The following is a 19177-nucleotide window of genomic DNA, read 5'->3' as shown; positions in this document are numbered from 1 at the left end:
GGTGTTTTGCTGGTCAACTACGCACAACTCAGTATTAACCTTGTCTGTCTATTGCTATGAGGGAAGGGGATAACCTTTCACAATAATTTACTGTACACAAAAGACAAAACACATCATCACCACCACCACTACAATCTGTCATAACATCAAGACACAAAACAAACCAAGCATACGACTGTCATTAACCAATGTAAATTTGGGGAATAACGTGCAAACAGAATGACCAAATTATACAAGAGAAAGCAAAATAATGCATTTGATAAGAGAGAAAACAGCAATTATTTTTTTTCTTTTTACCTCTTAACACTGAATGTCACTAGGCCTTAGGTGAAAATTTGTCTGCCATTAGGCCAAACAATATTCAAATTTCAAAGCAATAGATTTAGCAATCTAGTTTAATGAAGTCAGATAAGTGATGACACTACTAATTGTCAGGGCCACCTAATTTTAGTGCTTGATATTTCAAGGTATGTGAAATATCACTTTAATCACCAGGAAGAGACAGACTGAGCATGCTGGCAATGTAGAACTAACAGCCTAGCTAGCTAGTGGAACAATTACATATTATACACCAGGAGCGTGACGAATAACCAACCCGAAAATGCGTTGTGAATGTGAAATATTTGCCATTTACCATATTATGGTTGATGCCTCATTAACCTAGGTTGCTCCTTTTATTTACGAGGAACGTTTTCCACATTGCTTTGTCGTCACATTCAGAATGTACACATCAAAAGAATATATTATCAGGCAAATTAACGACACTAGCCCAGCCAGCCTGGGCTGGGTCCCCGTGTTTGAGGACATTAAAGGCAGGGGTGTCATAGGGTATCTGAAGGTGGAGGGGGGGGGGGGGGGGGAGTGTGGGGAGGGGATTTGCGTGCATTAGCGTGCACGAGAGCACAATTATTTTCTTTTTTCACCTAAATTGAACACAATCAACGGCCAATATACTTTCATATAGGGGAAACAGAGTTGTCTAATCACAGCAGGGCTTTTCTAACTGTGGCGGGATCATAATGCATCACGGACATCCAAGCGGAAAAAAACAGCCAGTCAAAGTGGTGGGGACGACGTCACAGATCTGTGAGAGTGCGGGTGTCACGAACTCACCATATATATGGGTGTGACGCCCATGATTAAAGGACCACTCATCCATGTTCAACCTTATCTTGAATCTTCATGTAGTCCTCACTAATGCTCATTATAAGACGTCTCAATTTATGTCTACTCACTCTTGAGTCTAATTGGTGGGATATGGACAGTTACCAATGACATCATCAATGGCTAAAGGGCAGTCCATACTGTCTCCGACTATCAAACTTTTCGTCGGAAAGCTCTGGTACAACTACAACATGATGTCACTCGCAACTTCTGAATCGCATTCCTCCGAATTTTTGTTCTGAAAGCTGCACTCCCAGATGTTGTGACTCTCCGAACTCTACTTCGGAGAAAAAAATTAAGTCTGATCTTTCAGACGAAAAGTTCGGTGGTCGGAGAGAGTATGGACTGCCCTTAAGAAAAACTACAGCCGTTCTCTTCCTGGAAGCATGTTGAAATGGAAGCCTTTGTTCTAGCATAAAAAACAAGCCTACTAGTGCCACTAGTAGGACGATTTATTACCTGTCCACACAGCCCTCCTCTGAGACGCAGAGTGAGTGGACAGACATGGTTACATCTTGAGAATTGAGGACCAATTATATGAAGATGAAGTTATCCGTTCCATTGGATATTAAGACAACGCTTTAGTTTCTGATAATCGTCAGTTCCTTACCTTTTCCCGAAAATGATACTGACGTTTAAAAACTTAAAGATTCCTATAAGCCTGCAAAGTAAATAAAACATTTAACTTCATAACCTTTCGGTCCATCAAAAAGAGCTGATGTGGAACTGACCCCAGCTGTGCTGTATAGAACGCATACAGTACAGAGTCTACACACATAGTGTATAATAGATATGTGCAGGCCTATATTCTTATATTGTTCTGTAAACCGATGTTGGTCATGGAATTGAGGTTTCCAGGCGGTGCACACACACACGGCGGTCATCTGAGCCTGGGGAAGATTCTGATGAAGAGGATCATGCTGATGAAGGTGAAGGAGACCAGGATGAGCATCAGCCACAGGAACCAGTTGACAGCCTTTTTGGTGTGCTGCTCCAGACGCTCTGACTCCGTCTTCAGCTTCTCAAAGTTCAGGTCTGCCTGACGCATCGACTGGCTAAGAGTCTGCATGGACAGAAGGAGGGAGACCCAACAATACAAATATTGTCTGTGAAATGTGAACACACACACAACAATACATACCCTCAGGTCATGTCAAATAAATATTGTCTGTGAAATGTGAATAAAATGTTTGAACACACACACACACACACCTGGTTGTCCTGTTTGATGAGGCTCTGGGCTGCCAGGGTGTTGTTCTTCAGGTTCCTGGCCAGGTTGAGCATATCTTCAGCGAGCTTCTCCTGCAGGTTGTGGTGATGTTGCAGCACAGCATCCAGCTCTGCAGCAGACTGACGCTCATCCACAGGCACACCTCTGCAGATGGAGAGATGATTGCAATCATATTTAAAGGCATTCAACATTCAGAATATTCATGATAATTAATAATACATACATTTTATTTATAACGCACTTTACATTTGAAACAAATCTCAAAGGTCTACGTCAAGAGGAGGAAAGAAAAATGACTAAAATAAGAATAAGCACACAGGGCATCTAAAAGTCCAACTAGGCAAATGCCTAAAAAAGTCTTAAGTCCCCTTTTAAAAGCATCCACGGATTGTGGTGCTCTCAAGTGGCATTCCACAGCAGAGGAGCAGCTGAGCAATAGGCCCGGTCCCCCATAGAGCGTCGCAGTTCCGGCCCATTTAATGACGAGAGCGAAGAGATTTCCCATTAATTTTCCATATAGTTTTCAAAAAGTATTTATTTAAAGACGTTTACGAACGGACAAAGCCAACTCGGCTCGTGACAAATGAGCCAGATCAAATAATTAGTAAGAAGAAAACCAAAACGTGTTGTACCCTGCCTTTATTTTCTTCTAATTATTTGATCGGCCGAAAACATTGCGTTTATTGTCATGATTTGTCACTTGCCGAGTTGGCTTTGTCTGCTGCATAAATGTCTTTAAATAAATACTTTTTGAAAACTCTATGGGGTAAATGAACGGGGAATTATTTTCCTGGGCCTCTCGTCAGGGGCGGGACTGCGACGATCTATAGTGCGGAGAATGGGCTTTTTTCCTTTGAGAGTGTTTGAATTACCAGAGCGGAGGGAGCGGGTGGAGGTTCAATGAGTTCCTTTAGATAGGAAGGGGCGTTGCTGTGGTGGATGCACTGATGGGTGAGGATCTCTTAGGTGAGAGTACCATACACCAGTGGTTCTTAAAGTGGGGTATGGGGACACCAAGAGGTCCTTGAGGGAATAATGCATTAAATCTTTACCTTCTGTTTCGCAAATCTGAAGTGCCTATGAAGGATAGAAGAAAATCACACCAATAAATGTTCATTCATCCATTAAATAAATAATATTCTAAATGTGCAGCTATTTTATAAAGGTATACTGATATAGATGTCTCTTGAGTTGATTATGAGTCTTACCTTTACCAGACATTCCCTGTGAAGAGACAGAAAAGATGATTCAGGATGTATGCATGTCTTTCATCATTTTACTTATTGACCACCCAAAATTGGTGTACAGAAAAGCCTACTTATATATATATTTTTTTCTTTCTTCCAAGTAATGTTTATTTGACATGTTCATCAATATCCTTCATGGTGATGTGTGTGTACATCACCATGAATGGTATTGATGAACATAAAATGACGTAGGTATGTTAAGAAAATGACTGCGGCTTGTTAATGGACCAAATGTAGAACCAGTGCACCGCTTCAATGCAGAAGGAGGAATCAGGCTACCATGTAGCAAAACCTGGAGCATAATGAAAACCTGGAGCAAATAGGTCATCTTACCGTGCCCAGCAACTCATTTCTCATCTCCCCTGTACAGCGAGCTTTGGTCTGCATGTGGACAGTCTTAGTGGCTGACATTCTCTCGTTGGCTATTGTGGGTGTCCGGCCAGGAGCAAGGAACTGATTAGCTAAGGCTTTCTCTGTTGGGGAAGACTGCACACAAACACATGGGAGAGCCATAAGATGGGAAGCCAATGCTGGCAGAAGTACATTACTTTACAATTTACAATTTACTGTATAGTTTTTCTAATAGTTTTTCTAAAAACACAAAGAAATAGATTGCATAAGGACTAGAATGTAATCCGCAGTCCGGATTAAGTTTCCGAAATAATGTTTCAGAAAATTGAGTGACATATATACATTCAGTTTAAAATAAATGAAATTCTTGAGAATAGGTAATAATGTTTTAATTACTATTAACACTGACCAGTTTCTCTGCTTCTAGAAGTCCTTTGAGGAAATCTACTTTCCTTGTGTAGTCTGACAGGACCTCTGGTGTGGGCTTGCTGGGGAGAAAAAAGCAAAAGAAAAGCTGCATAATCTTAGAATAACATGGTATTACTGAAACTATGTAAATCAGTTATGTAATTAACACATCCAAAGGCCCACGACGGGCTGGATTGCCGCAAAGGTGCTAAAACAGACAGAGTTGTGTTAACTCAATGCGTCAACACCGCCCCTCCTCGTAAAGGTACCTCCCAAATATAATACTTTTATACGACCTCCTAAAGTGGTTAATGTTTGTAATGTGATTTGTCAATTATAAGATATTTTCTAGGCTATGATTGTGAATATATGACTCATCATCAAAAAAGATTAAATGACATGTGAAAAATGTATTAATAACAATGACTAATAATGCTGTAACAATAATGACAATAATAAACGCCAATGTTGATTGGCTGAACAAAGTTTGATTAACTGTAAATTTAGAATTACTAACATGTCATGTTTCTACCTACATCCAATCCGTCAATAGCAACAACATATCTGGCATTGGCAGAGAAGATTTGGCTTTTTTTCATGGGCACAAATGCATGTTCCTTATGAAACTGTCTTAAGTTCCCAACTGTATAAAGGTTATTGCCAAGAAGCATTGTTACAGAGACATAAATGTACCTTTTTGTTCGAATGTTGTCTGACTTACCTTGAACTCTTCCTTAAAGCCACCATCATCTCCTCCAGAGCACCAACATACTAGAAGTGAGGAATTTAAGACCATTGTTTGTCTGTTAATTCATATTACACTGTAGTGTACTGTAGTTTAATACGAGTAAGTGCGATTGTCAATAGCTCACCAGAAGTAGTAATCAAATACAAATTACTGTAAAAAGGGAGTCTACCAACGCGCCTCAAGCCTGAAACGGCTGATCCGGTGCTTCACAGGTGCAGGGACATCAAAGTTGCATAAGGAGAAGAGACTGGAGCAGCACGGACATTTAGAGCCTTTTATTTAGGTGCTGAGTATACAAAACGACTAACATTTCGACCTTGCGGTCTTCATGACTCTGATGAAGACCGCAAGGTCGAAACGTTAGTCGTTTTGTATACTCAGCACCTAAATAAAAGGCTCTAAATGTCCGTGCTGCTCCAGTCTCTTCTCCTTATACAAATTACTGTAACCTTGCCCTTAATTGGAACAAGATTATCATAGTTGTATATTATCTAATAGTAATCTCAGCAAGGCAAATGGCTTCTTGGTTAGAATGGGTGACAATGTTATCACACGTAAAGATGAAATTACCAACCCTAGGTAGGTAATTTCCATTTGTCCATTTCCATCCTGGAGGCTAATCTTTCCGGTGATAAAATGGCCACCAACGTAATCAAAAAAGTCAACCAAAGAACAGGATTCCTTTACAGGATCTCCTCACTGGTCAAGAAAAACACCTTGAAGACCTTAACAGGAGCCCTCGTACAAGGTTTCTTTGACTATGCACAGCACCTCAAAGGCCCTTAAAACTAGGCTCCAGACTTCCCAAAACAAACTGTTCAGGCTCCTACTTGGCCTCACCCCCCGAACCCACCTCACCCCTGACCACTTTGACAGGCTGGAAAGGCTTAGGGTCGACGACAGAGTACAGCATCTTGCTTCTGGTCCACAAGATTCGACACACCACCAAGATACCCATGTACCTGTCTTCCTGTACTTCCTTAATGCTAACGAAGTCCACACCCACAACACCAGAGAGAGTGCAACGAACCATGTACAACCCAGATTCGGCACAAACAAGGGACTAAATTATTTTCGCTCCTATGCCACCAAAATGTGGAACGCCCTACCAACAGTCATTAAGACATGCGAATCCCTTGACTCCTTAAAAAATGCTCTCAAAGGGCACCTATGGACGGCTGCAATTCAAAACTGGCCCCCGTAAAACCTGAATCCCCCACCACCCCACCCCCTTTCCCCCCTCACTGTATATGTTTCTTTCCCCTTTTTACCTCCTTTAGGATGAATTCCTGTTCTGTTCTTTGACTATATAGAAGTGTCTATTTGTACATCTCTAAATGTTTTGATGAATTGAACATGGTGGACCCTCTTGTAAACAAGTGTAATGCTTAATTGGCCAATTGGGTCGTCCACTCACAGTTAACAGTCTTTGTATTAAGTTTGTGCTGTTATGTACTGTAATTCTGCAAACTGTTAATAAATATTTAAATGAATCAATGACATTTGCATAGCTATAATACGAAAGTAAAAGTCAGATCAAATAAGGCCATTATTGTAGAAAAGACAGGCAGATACTAAAACATACCATAGAATTAGATTGTATGCAAATGAAATTAGCATACAATTTTGATACCAAATGCCAAATGGATCAAAGTCAAACATCATATTTTTGGTCCCAAAAATCACATAATGACAACATTAAAACAGACAACAGACAAACAAAACTATACATACACACAGTAAGGCGTCCAACTCACAAGAACAGTCACATATGTTTCAGCAGCAGTGGCACCTTTTTAGAATAACAAGCTCATCATACTTTAAAACAGATATCCAGGACCGGTGGATTTATAACGAGTATTAAATGGCATGTAAAACCAGTGTCAAATATAACTCAGTTGTTGACTATTTCGGTATAAATGACATGTCATTGCGGTCAGTGGCGACGTGGCTATCAGTCTTTTAGGCTTCGCAGCGCTGACTGTCAACAACGCTGTGACATGTCACTATTTTCTTTCTACTAAACGTTGAAGAAGCAATGCTGCCTTGAGAAATAAAAAATAGCGGCGATTCGTCCATTTACCTTTTCTAATCTCCATTCCTCTTCCCCTCGTTTCTCAGAAGCTATGGACTCGCAACGGGACAACAATCGGATAAAATTGATTTCCAACCTAGACGAAGCCATGTTGTATAAAACTGAAAAGACGTCGCGAGGATTTGACGTCAGCAGAACTCGAGTGGGCGGGCCTTTGTAACTAGTGATTTGTTTTTTGCTATCGTTCTGCGCCTTGTTTATGTTATGGATATACATACATACTGTACAACTTTGTCATGAATAATTTAACAAAAAATACACGCACAAATAAATTGCATTAAACAGTGCTGCCGGTGTTCCATTTCAACAGGTTCCCATGTTATCTGGTTTCTGGGCTGGTGGTGCGCGTTCACGAGGCAGTTTTTCAGCAGATGTTTGATTGATTGATTTATTAACAGTTTGCAGAATTACAGTACATTTCAATTACAACTCAATGCAACATCTGTTAACTGTGAGTGGACGACACCATAAAGCATTACACTTAGCGTATTCATCTTTTCATTTGTAAATCTCGAGCAAAGAACTGAGTAGGCCTACACTGTGCAGAGCATAAAACAGCACCACCTACTGTTGTCTAGCAGGCAGTGCAACATGTCAACTTGTGACAAGTTGTGTGGCAGCATGCATACGGAATGACGATAAACATTTCACAGAATATATACCACTTTGAATTAAAACAATCGGTTGTGCTTCCACTCGGCACCAATACAAATGAAATCACCAGTCCGCACTGGACTACAGTAACAATGGAGGAATGGAACACCTTTCCAGAATGGAATTTCCAGAACAATGGAGGGGGGTGAGCCATTCATTATCCATGCATACTTTTCATTTTACCAACAACAACAAAACTGGTTCTAAATGTTCTCCTTTGACAAACAACATTGATTCTAAATGTTCTAATATGAGAAATAAGGTAAAATAAACATGAAATAAACAACGTGTATATCCACGGATATCCAAAGCCATAGATATCTGAGAGAGAGAGAGAGAGAGAGAGAGAGAGCGAGAGAGAGAGAGAGAGATTTTTACCTGTACTATATTTTTACCTGTACTTTGAGACTTTTCCTGTACTTTTAAACAGAGAGAGAGAGGGGTGGAGGTAAAGTGTCTAGTTATAGTGAGAGTTGAGGGGGCCCAAAGGGGGTCACCATCAGCCTCTTTTGTTTGAGTGTGCTGGGTCGTTACTACAACAAGAACAACAACAACAGATCCACCTTTGGTGGCGCTGTAACTGGCCAATGTGAAAAGGGTGGGATATATTCCTCAGCCTAGTATGAAAGTCTGTGAAAGATTCCACGTAAATTGCACACTGCCTTCATGATTAGAAACAATGGGCCAAAACTGGGGCAACAGAAGAAAATAGCAGCACACCCCATATACAGCTTAATTCCCTTCTATTGCAGTGCACGCATGCAGGCAAATGGTTTGGGAACTCAACTAATCAGGGTCTGTTTTAAAGAAGAGATTGCTAAGGAGTAAGGAGTCCTCAGTGTTCCAACTTGCAAAAATGCTGTTTGTGGATCGTCTATCCGCTTTATACCGCTGCACCTTCCTTGTCAGTGCGGAGAGCGCTCTCCGTGGTGCTGAAACCTTTTTTCCTGTTGTATTCCACTATTCCAGGAATTTCCAGAATTGTAACGTGTGAGAGATGGGATTGGGATCTGTCACGGGGCAGCCCCTGCCCTTAGACAATATCAAGGACCTTGCAAATAGACCACACAATTAAGTCAACTTGATCAATTGACAAACAGCTGGACTGGAAGTAACGGCTTTATATATATTGTACACATGACATTTTTAGTAATTAACACAATGGTTGAATGAGTTTTAAATGTTTATTTGTATTTATTGACACTGAAGTGTACACATCAGTGAAATTAACCTCTGGGAAAATCCCTAATTGAGAGTGTAGGCCTATACCCTATAGCAAGCGCACCACAGATCATATAGGCTGCAATGCTGCATGGCTAACAGGGCTTGGGCACTACCCCTCTCTATATCATTTGATAAAGGCATATTAAAAACATGACTTGTACACCCAATGAAATACTTGTGAGGACCTCTGCTTGGATTCATGTGAGTGGGGCACCGACGATCTGCAATCTCACAACGCGCTGCATGTGGACGCAACACTTGGAGCTTGTAGATCCACGGATATCCCAAGCCGTGTATATCCACGGCTTCCGTGACAATTACCTAAACATGAGAGAGATGTGCCATGTATGCGCACGCACGATGATTCCATTCACACCTCTCTCTCTCTCTCTCTCTCTCTCTCTCTCTCTCTCTCTCTCTCTCTGCACCCTCTCTCTCTCTCTCTCGCTCCCCTCACATGACCATGAGTCCATGACCATGAAATGGAAAGCAAAATACAGCACGATATATAGTTTCACATGCCACGCATAGACGTGTTGGTGTAGGCTACGGCATTTGGCCTGGGTCCTAAGTTATTGGTATAGGTTAATATCCACAGTTTATCTGTAGCGGTCCGCAATTAACCTATTGTTCAAGCTTCACACTCATACAAATGTATAACTATTTGAATAACGGTTGTACACATCAGTTAAATTAACCTCTGGGAAAATCCCTAATTGAGAGTGTAGGTTTATAGCAAGCGCACCACAGATCATAATAGGCTGCATGGCTAACAGGGCTTGGGCACTAGGCCTACCCCTCTCTATATAATTTGCATATTAAAAACATGACTTGTACACTACACCCAATGAAAATATAAATTTCACGGAATACACTGCAGTGTTTTACCTATACTTGTGAAGTTGTGAGGACCTCTGCTTGGATTCATGTGAGTGGGGCACCGACGATCTGCAAGCTCACAACGCGCTGCATGTGGACGCAACACTTGGACGCAACACTCCTTTCAGCTTTAACAATTTGTTTTGCAGGTTTTGGGGTGGTCTAACCATTACCATGTGCAACTGCATCCCACATTTATCCCACATTTATTGTCTCCACCAGCCGAAGGCATGGGGGAGAGTATGTTTTGCACTCCGTCCGTCCGTGTGTCCGTCCGTCCGTCCGTGTGTCCGTCCGTCCGTGTGTCTGTGTGTCTGTCCGTGAGCAGCTAATCTCGGCCACCGTTAACCCGGTCGATGCCAAATTTTGCACACACACTCCCTGGATGCCAACCATGAACCTCTGCCCCAAACTTTCCAGAACGGCCTGTTATAGCGCCACCAGGAGGCCGCTTTGTGCAAAACAAGTTTTTGCACAGTACACCTACAGATTTTGTCCAAACATCACGCAAATTGGTACACAGTCTCTCTAGAGCCATTCAACCAAACCGGTCTTTCAGATTTCTCAGACTCCATCCTGATTGGTTAAGATTGGCTTCCAAAATTCACAGGAGTGCTCAGTTTCAAACAAAATGCTGCAAATCATGAACACATCGCGTGATTTCCGTGAAATTGTGCACCCACATTCCCACTAGGCCGAGGACGAAATGCCACATGAACAATTTCAACTCAGCCTCAAGGTGGCGCTATAACTGGCCCAAAAGTGTTTTTACCTCTAACTGCACGGATCTGTGGATAACTTTGTATGCCAACTCCCTAGAGGCCAAGGAAACCTTTGCCTGGAATTTTTCGCATCTGCTCTTTATAGCGCCACCAGGAGGCCGACATATGTAAAACACATTTTCTATTATTACTCCTTCAGATTTTATCCAAATTTCACGCAAATCGGTACACATGATCTCCATAGTCATGTGATCAAGACAGGTTTGTTTGATTTCTCATATTCCATCCTGATTGGCCACGATTGGCTCCTACAGTTTTCAGGAGTAGCAAATGGCCACAACTCCTCAACGCAGCGTCCGATTGCGATGAAACTGTGCACGCATATTCCCACTAGGCTGAGGAAGAATCCTGGTGGAGACCTGTGCCGATTGGCACTTTATCTAGTTTTTATTGTTTTCAGGAGATCAGGATTAAAACACCACTTACCCCTATTTCTATCAGGGATGTAACATTGGCCTGCAGGCATAGCAAGCCGTACTAACTATAAACAACACTCAATGATCTTTGTCTATATACACTTATATTTTCAGCAGTTGTGTAAAGCCGTTAAAAAAAACAAAAAAACAAAGCAAGTTAATTGATTACATTATATATTTTTCCTTTAATCGTAAACATTTCTTTGTTGCCTGGGGCCTGTTTCACGAAACTTGGATTAACTAATCCAGGATTTAGGCCAAAGCCAGGCTTTTTAAATCCTGATCTTTACAGCCTGGTTTATTCCGTTCCACTAAAGCCAAGCGAGGCTCAGAATTGGCGGATTTGGCGAGCCGGGATCAGCAAGCCTGGCTTAATGTCTGGCTTTTTGTCTCTACCCATTATGTGGATCACAGATTTACTGATCCTTCTTCTTCATGGGGTATTAAGGCAGTTTGCATCCTTAATAGTTGCATTACAGCCCCCTTCTGTATATCTCATTATATTTACTAATCTATTCAAGACTTACTGATACAAGGACTTAAGCTTATTATTATTATTTATTTTTTTAAGATATTTTTTTGCGGCTTACGCCTTTATTGATTTTTTAAGGGACAGATAGTAGGCTGACAGGAAACGGGAGAGAGATGGGGGGATGACATGCGGTAAAGGCCGTGTCGGGTCCGGGAGTCGAACCCGCGGCACACCGCGACTGGATCACCAGTCCGGTGCCCAGACCGTTACGCTACGGCCTGGGCAGGACTTAAGCTTCTAAAATAAATACTGCTGCTGTAATTAAAGAGAGAACATACTCTCAATAGTGGATAGACTGAATGATTAACTACCCCAAAAATATAGTTTACATTTTACCACTACTATTAACTTAAAACAGAATTCTTAATATTGTAAGCATAATGATATTGTCGCATTGTGATATTTGGCCATAACTCCCTCCTCTGAGGGAGCTACCTTTGGGGAAGGGGGTTGTTGTCCAGACAGTGGCCAGACTGGTGAGGGTCATGGGTTCATGTAGCATGCCAAAGTTTGTGCTATTGCCATTGAGAATGCATTGGGCATTTAAGTTAAATAACTCAGAAACTACAAAACATTTCAAAGTAAAAAGTTCCAGCATGTGTCTCCACAGTAAGCTGAATTTTACAAAGTGTGAATGGAGTTTCTAGGTGAAAGTGATTTTTTGAAGTGCCACTATCTGCCTATAAATGTCTCAAATTTGAAAGCACTATATTTCTAAAACTATGAAACATTTAAAAGATTCCTTTTCAGGCACACATGTCCACCGTAGGATGAACCTAAATAGGTTTGAATGGGGTTTCTAGGTGTAAGTATGTAGGACTAGTAGTGGGTGAAACGTTACAATGGTAATATGTTGTAAAACAATGAGTAATGGTAATATTTAGTGGTTTTTTCACTTTTACAAAAAGAGATATATATATATATATAATATAATATAATAATTCTTCTTAACCGTGCACTTGCACGACAGCAAACCTATTCATGGGGAACATTCACCAAAAGCAGCTGATCTACAAGCTCACAAGCTGTCATGATGTTGTGCAGCCTATATATTTGTGTTATTTGATTTTATATAGTGCTTAAATTAGTCCTTTAATGCAGACCGATACAAATAAGGCAACATAAACCCATAATAATTGAATAAATCTGGAAAACATCATTGGTTTGTGATCAGTTTGACTGCTTAATGAACAGTAAAGACATCAGGATTAGGTTAAACCTGGCTGTTAGCCTGGTCCGGAGCAGGCTAAGTACAAAGCATTAGTTTCCATGGTAACTAATGTAGCATCACTTTCATGAAACCGAATCAAGCCTCAACATATCCAGGTTAACTGGTTAAGTTAATCTGGCAAGATCAACCAGCTTTCATGAAACCGGTTAATTACTGATCCAGGATATATTAAACCAGGATATGTGTTAAAGCCCGGCTTAATCTTTAATCCAAGTTTCGTGGAACGGGCCCCTGATGTCTCTCCATCATGCATCACTTGATCTTCACGCTCCATTTTATACTCAGAATAAAAGTAACTAAGGTACCAGATAGACAACATTATGACAAAGGTTGGCAGAGGTGACATAGAACAAAGAGTCCAGCTGTGTAATAATTGATGATGAATGAAACTTTATTGAATGAAATATTTTGATTAAAATCAGAAGAGACAACACCTGGGCTATTGTGTTTCGTAACTGTAAGGTTGGGTCTATAATGCATTATATAAGCACATTTAAAATGCATTATAATGTTACAAGGCATTATAAAACTCACATGAATGTTTATGGTCATGTATTTGTATGACAATGATTATGACATATACATGCTGGTCATGATGCATTATATATTCCAAACAGCCATAATTTAGTCAAGTGTTTTTGTTATATAAGTTGTTGTGCGTAATTATAATAATTTAGAAACAAGTTTTCTGAAGAATTATAATAGCCTTATAAGTTATAAATGTGATTATAATGTATTGTGTATAGAGCATTACTTGGTCCACTGTAAGTGACCAGCACTTGTAATACTTCATAAACCTTGTTATAAGTTGTTGATACATAGATGATAATAACATTTATTTAACCTCATACAGTCTTGCCGATAGGGTGTGATTAGTTAATTTTCAATATGCTGACAGATTGAAAATCAAATACTGTAGATTGTCAGCTGTTAGAAGAAGAAGAGAAATGGAGGTCTGCTGCACAGCTGACACCTCATGCAGTGCACTTCATGATAGCACCATCGGTGGACACACCATAAATGGTACCAAGATCATAGGAGACTTGTCTCATGGTCTTGCACAAGGGAATCACCTTCCAACCGCTCCCATGCGGACGTGCTTCGGAAATGTCAGTTCTGTTATAGCAATAGGATACAAGTTGTATTTATAAACCACAGGTTCAAAGTGCTTTACAATACAAAATAAACTGTCAAAAATGCAATCCACATTATTAACATTAACACACGATTTAAGGTAAGATGGTATAATAAATAAAAATGTGAAGAATTACATAAAACCTCTCAGTCAGTATGGATGCTATATGTAGATACTGTAAAAGAAAAAGAAAATACACAAAATGTATACGGCTAGAATAGCCTAATTGAAACTCCATGTGGTTTCCCACCAATGATAAATGATTATTTAGTTTTTGCTTACCTTTCAACAACTTGACCACTCATGTCTACCGCAAAGACTTTGCCGTCACTCCCCACTTCAACCGTTTGGAATGATCCTCCTCCAATGCTTGTCCAGCTTGAGAATTCGCAGTTTGCGACTTAAGCTATATGAAAATACCAACAACATAGACATGATATTTCCTTTAATTGCCATGCAGGCTATGAACAATTATATAGAAAGCTGATGGCTGTCATGAATGTGCTTTATATATATTTTTTTTTATTTTTTGTCAGATGCTTAAACCAGAAATCTTACCCCATTGAAGAGGATTTGGTTTCTTCTGATCATTGACCAGCATCCGAATGCGCCACAGCTGAGGTAGTACGTTGATACAACTGATACACATAGAAGAAGTTATTAGTTATCTTTATTCAGTTTACTCTTACTTCAGTCATTTCTTTTACGAATAAGTCAATTGTACTTATAAGGGTAGTTCTAATGCAACATACGTTTTGTGCGTTTAATCATTTTTGAAGAACAAAATGTTACTTTTACTACTTAGTAGGCCTACTACTTACTTTTATGACCAAAATGTAAATGTAAAAATAATAATAATAATAATATTTGGCTACATTAAAGTAACAATAAGTAGGCCTATACAGTTTTTCGCTGCCCTAACCTACCTCTGCTCTGCCCATACACTTTTGCGGTCAGGGTCTTGTCTTTGTATTCACTCCGAAGACAATAGACGTGGTTGGCTCCATAGCGATTTGCCACAATGAAACCATCACCTCCAGCATCCACCCGGTTAAAAACGAAGGCGCCTCCTAAAGGCATAATAGTGCTGTCAATATATATATGTCCAAAAGTTGCATCTCCCAGAAATGATTGAAAATCTGATAATTTGTCAAATCATTAACTATAGAACAACCTAAGTTGGAATGCCCCAATTATGACAAATTGGATGGCAATTTACAGTATGTCTATATGGGCATATTGCTCAAATCGGCGATTATGGACAACATTCCGACTCACTTCTCAGGTAATCATGCACACACACACACACACACACACACACACACACACACGCACGCACACGCACGCACGCACGCACATGCGTGACTCAAAACTCAATAGAAAGATGGAGCTGAAAGATTTTTGTTTACCTCCAAATCGTACCCAGTTGCCACCTACGTATTGGTAGAAGGATTTGTCTTCGATATTAGTGCCCCATAGCCCTGCTTTTCCCACTGAGATATGCTTCAGGTTGGCAGAGGGCAGTCTGGTCCAGGATGAGCCGGTCAGAATATAGGCCTCACCTTCTTTGTCAGTAGCCACCACTAGTCCCAGGCCGGCATCAACCTGTACTGTGTTGTTCAGCGGTGGGCCCTCAGTGCATGTCCAACCTGGAGGAAGAATGTTTATCACCATGCAATCATCATCATTAGCCATATGCCTATATTTTAACTTTGGTATTATTTAAAGAATCTAAGACTTGAAAATGCATATTGGCTCCAGTCTTGTTGGAACTTTGAAGTAAATGAGATTTGCTACTATGTGGACACAACATAACACAACACAACAGCTCTTTGCAGCGAATGGAAAAGCTCGCTTGAGGCTTTTGTGGTGCTTGTCCTGCCCACCCTGTACTGTGTTGTACAGTGCATGTCCAACCTGGAGGAAGAATGTTCATCACCATGCAATCATCATTATCATTAGATGAAAAACTCGAGCCAAATGCCTATATTTTTTAACTTTGGCATTATTTAAAAAATCTAAGACTTGAAAATGCATATTGACATATATAGTTTATAGTGTGGACTGGACTGGAGGTCAGTGCCTTACCATGACAGAGAGCCAGGTGAGCCAGCACCAGCAAGAAGACTGCAATAGCTCTCATGATGTCTCAAGTTGCTCTGCCTTTCTGCCTCCCTTCTCTAGGAACTGCTGTTTCTTCAGATTGATGTGGTCCTTTATATCATGAAACGGAACAGTCCCAAAGAAACAAAAAACTAAACATCCATCAAGCTTAGAGTAGAATGAGGAAACAAAGTTAGTATAATGCAAATTAAAACAACACAGTTGAAAAGATTTCCATTCATTCATTCGTTCATTGATTCAAAACTATTTCCTCATTGACTGAAAAAAAAATGTTTGTTTGCATGTAAACTTTGTGAAACCCCTTGTCAAACTGGTTGGATGGGCGTTCATTTTGTTCATTATTTAATCAGTCATCATGTATACAGTTGAGTGATTAGATAGCCCATATACAGTAGCCCCATTGTGAACCCGGACATGTTGAGTACACTAAGGTCCCCAGCATGTAGAAACAATCAGATGCTAACTTGCATGTTTGTTCCCAAACTGTTTCTACATGGCATGTTTATAACCCATTTTTAACAATATTCACTGCCCCTGTACACTTGCATGTATGTAATGCAAGTAAAATATATACTGGCCTACCGGCGCATGTGCACTTATTACTTAAAGGGACACTTCACCCTTTTTGCAAAGAAATATATGTTAATGATGTTTAGAAGCTTTAGATCACTTTCCTGGGGCTATTTATGTGTGTAATATGTGGTTTTAGTTATTTTAGATTGTAGCAGTGAGCCTGTTGTCTCTGATGTCATGGACACTGGTCTCACTACCTTCCTGGACTACAATTCCCATAATTCTTTGGTGCACTGCTCCTCCTTGTGTGCTGTCTTACTGAGACAACATGTAGTCCAGGAAGGAAGTGAGCCCAGTGTCCATGAATCTAAAATATCTAAAACCACACATTACACACATAAAGATCTCCAGGAAAGTGTTCTAAAGCTTCTAAACGTCATTAACATATATTTTTTTGCAAAAAGGGTGAAGTGTCCCTTTAATGCCACAGTTCGCTTGGTCTTCAACAAATTCTCACTTCTCCCCGCTTCTCCGCTTGCTCCATTGGCTCCTGGTCACTGACCGCACAGAATACAAAACTCTGATGCTGGCATTCAAAGCAACCAAAGGCATGGCACCCCCATATCTTGCACATCTGATCGAACCCTACAAACCCTCCCGCGCACTCAGATCAGCTAACACAGGGAAGCTGGAAGTACCTTCACTAAAAACGGCGGGACAACGCTCCACACATCCCAAACTCTTGGAATGAACTTCGAATTGCAATCAGAACTGCAGATTCACTCCCAATCTTCCGCTGTAGTCTGAAAACACACCTCTTCAGACTCCATCTTGGCCCGTAGCACTTGCTGTAGCCCATGTATTGCCATGTTTTTGTTCTCAATGTAAATCACTCTGGATTAAGAGCATCTGCTAAATGCCTAAATTGTCAAGTCCTATAGCAATGGAATCAATAGTCTAAGAATGTTACCTGCTTTGTGTGTTCTGAGAACGTGTGACTGAATACTAAACAGCATCCGTGCCTTTCAGTGTTGAAAGCACTCATGAACGCACACACGCCACGACAAATGCATGGTATTGTGAGCTGTAGGCTACTGCATTTTGACCAATCCGGCCAGTGACCAAAAATGACACCACCACTGTAGAGTAGGCCTACTACCCTGCAACGGGTAACCTGAAAGAAATTAAGCTTCCAGTGACTCTGTCTCAAAACTGTGTGTGGGCGTGCTTGCGTGCGTGCGCTGGGGACAAGCCAAAATGATTTCAACAATAGAAATGAACAGCTAGCTTTTTTTATCGTTATTGGTTGCTCAACTCTCTTTCTCCTCTCTCCCTACATCCTCTCCAGTCCCAAGACACAGCTGTCTTCAGGATGGTGTCATCCTGCCCCCCGGGCCGGGCCCCTCACTCTATTTTCCCCTTCTCAATTTTAAAGTTTTTCAATTTTAAAGTTTTTTATTAAGCATAGAAGAGGGGTATGGACAGGGAAAAATGCAGTACATGTGTTATGGACCTTCGTCTAGGGTGAAGGGACATGACACAATTTGAGAGGAGACAGGGTGAAAAGAACTTCAATTTATTTGTAGCAGCTCTTTTCTTTCAGTTGCAGAGACAATTTGTACAATTCTGGTTCACAATTCTCCAATAAGTTAGCTTCAGAGTGCAGGTGCTATACTAACAAAACGAATCTAACTAAAAAGAAAAAGTTTACCCCTACCTAAAGGCCCTAACAGAAGGTTAAACTAAATTACAATACTAAATCCCTAACTACCCTAACTAACCAAAATTACAATAAGTTTAACAAAAGAAAAGACCTGGCACCCCTACATGGTGGAGGTAGGAACCGGGCTTCTTAAACAAGGATAATTAGTTGGTTTTACAGACTCATAAATAAATTAATAGAGATTACCTTAACAAAACTGAACTAAACAAACAAATCATTACTTACAGCAAGGAACCAGAACTAAGAGTAAACAACATAATAAGGCAGGCACAGGAGAGGACTAGAGGGATCGAGTCTCTGCTGCAGAATGCTGTCATCGCCTCCAGAGCAGAAGTTCAACTGAGACTTTATACAGAAACAGGAAGAGTGCCCAGCCAACAGGAAACTGGTGTTGTCAGGGAGAACCAATAAGGACCAGAGGGGGGCAGGTCCAATCAGGGACCTGTCACTCAGAGCCATGTCTGTCAATTCACTTGAGTACTGCAGCAAAAGAAATACAACTTGTTACATGCCCCAAAACATAATAACAAATACCAAACTTATAATTATTATCCTAATTTAGTAGCCACCATAAATAATAATTATACTTAAACAAATAACAAATAATCAAAAGGACCGTGGTCCGTAACAACATATGTTATGCTTCTTTTTCAATTTTTGTACACACATTTACATAGACAGAAAACAAAACAGGAAACAGGACGGTTTTGCTACTACATG

General features: G+C 40.5%; 1 protein-coding gene across 1 annotated transcript; it reads right to left on the bottom strand.

Annotated features, from left to right (window-relative positions):
- Positions 1-1522: 1522 nt before the first annotated feature.
- On the bottom strand, positions 1523-7581 carry use1 (unconventional SNARE in the ER 1 homolog). The gene is made up of 8 exons (XM_083766446.1): positions 7233-7581; positions 5123-5172; positions 4403-4481; positions 3976-4128; positions 3604-3619; positions 3448-3472; positions 2377-2539; positions 1523-2227 (listed from the first exon to the last, which is right to left on the bottom strand). Exons 1-8 carry the CDS (start codon positions 7458-7460, stop codon positions 2045-2047), a joined length of 897 nt encoding a protein of 298 aa, XP_083622572.1. The 5' UTR covers positions 7461-7581; the 3' UTR covers positions 1523-2044.
- Between the last annotated feature and the right edge of the window lie 11596 nt (positions 7582-19177).

The sequence above is a fragment of the Protomyctophum parallelum genome (assembly GCF_964188405.1).
Source record: "Protomyctophum parallelum genome assembly, chromosome: 6".
In the NCBI taxonomy this organism is placed as follows: Eukaryota; Metazoa; Chordata; class Actinopteri; order Myctophiformes; family Myctophidae; genus Protomyctophum; species Protomyctophum parallelum.
The sequence above is the reverse complement of the archived record's forward strand: the minus strand, read 5'-3'. Positions and strand labels throughout refer to the sequence as shown.

What these genes read in the sequence shown, in the direction of transcription:
- use1 (XM_083766446.1), bottom strand. Translation starts at nt 7,460, where the DNA reads ATGTATATCCATAACATAAACAAGGCGCAGAACGATAGCAAAAAACAA. An exon ending in AGGAATGGAGATTAGAAAAG is followed by an intron (nt 5,173 to 7,232) that starts GTAAATGGACGA and finishes CCTCACTTCTAG; the next exon opens with TATGTTGGTGCTCTGGAGGA. An exon ending in TCAGATTTGCGAAACAGAAG is followed by an intron (nt 2,540 to 3,447) that starts GTAAAGATTTAA and finishes CTCCATCTGCAG; the next exon opens with AGGTGTGCCTGTGGATGAGC.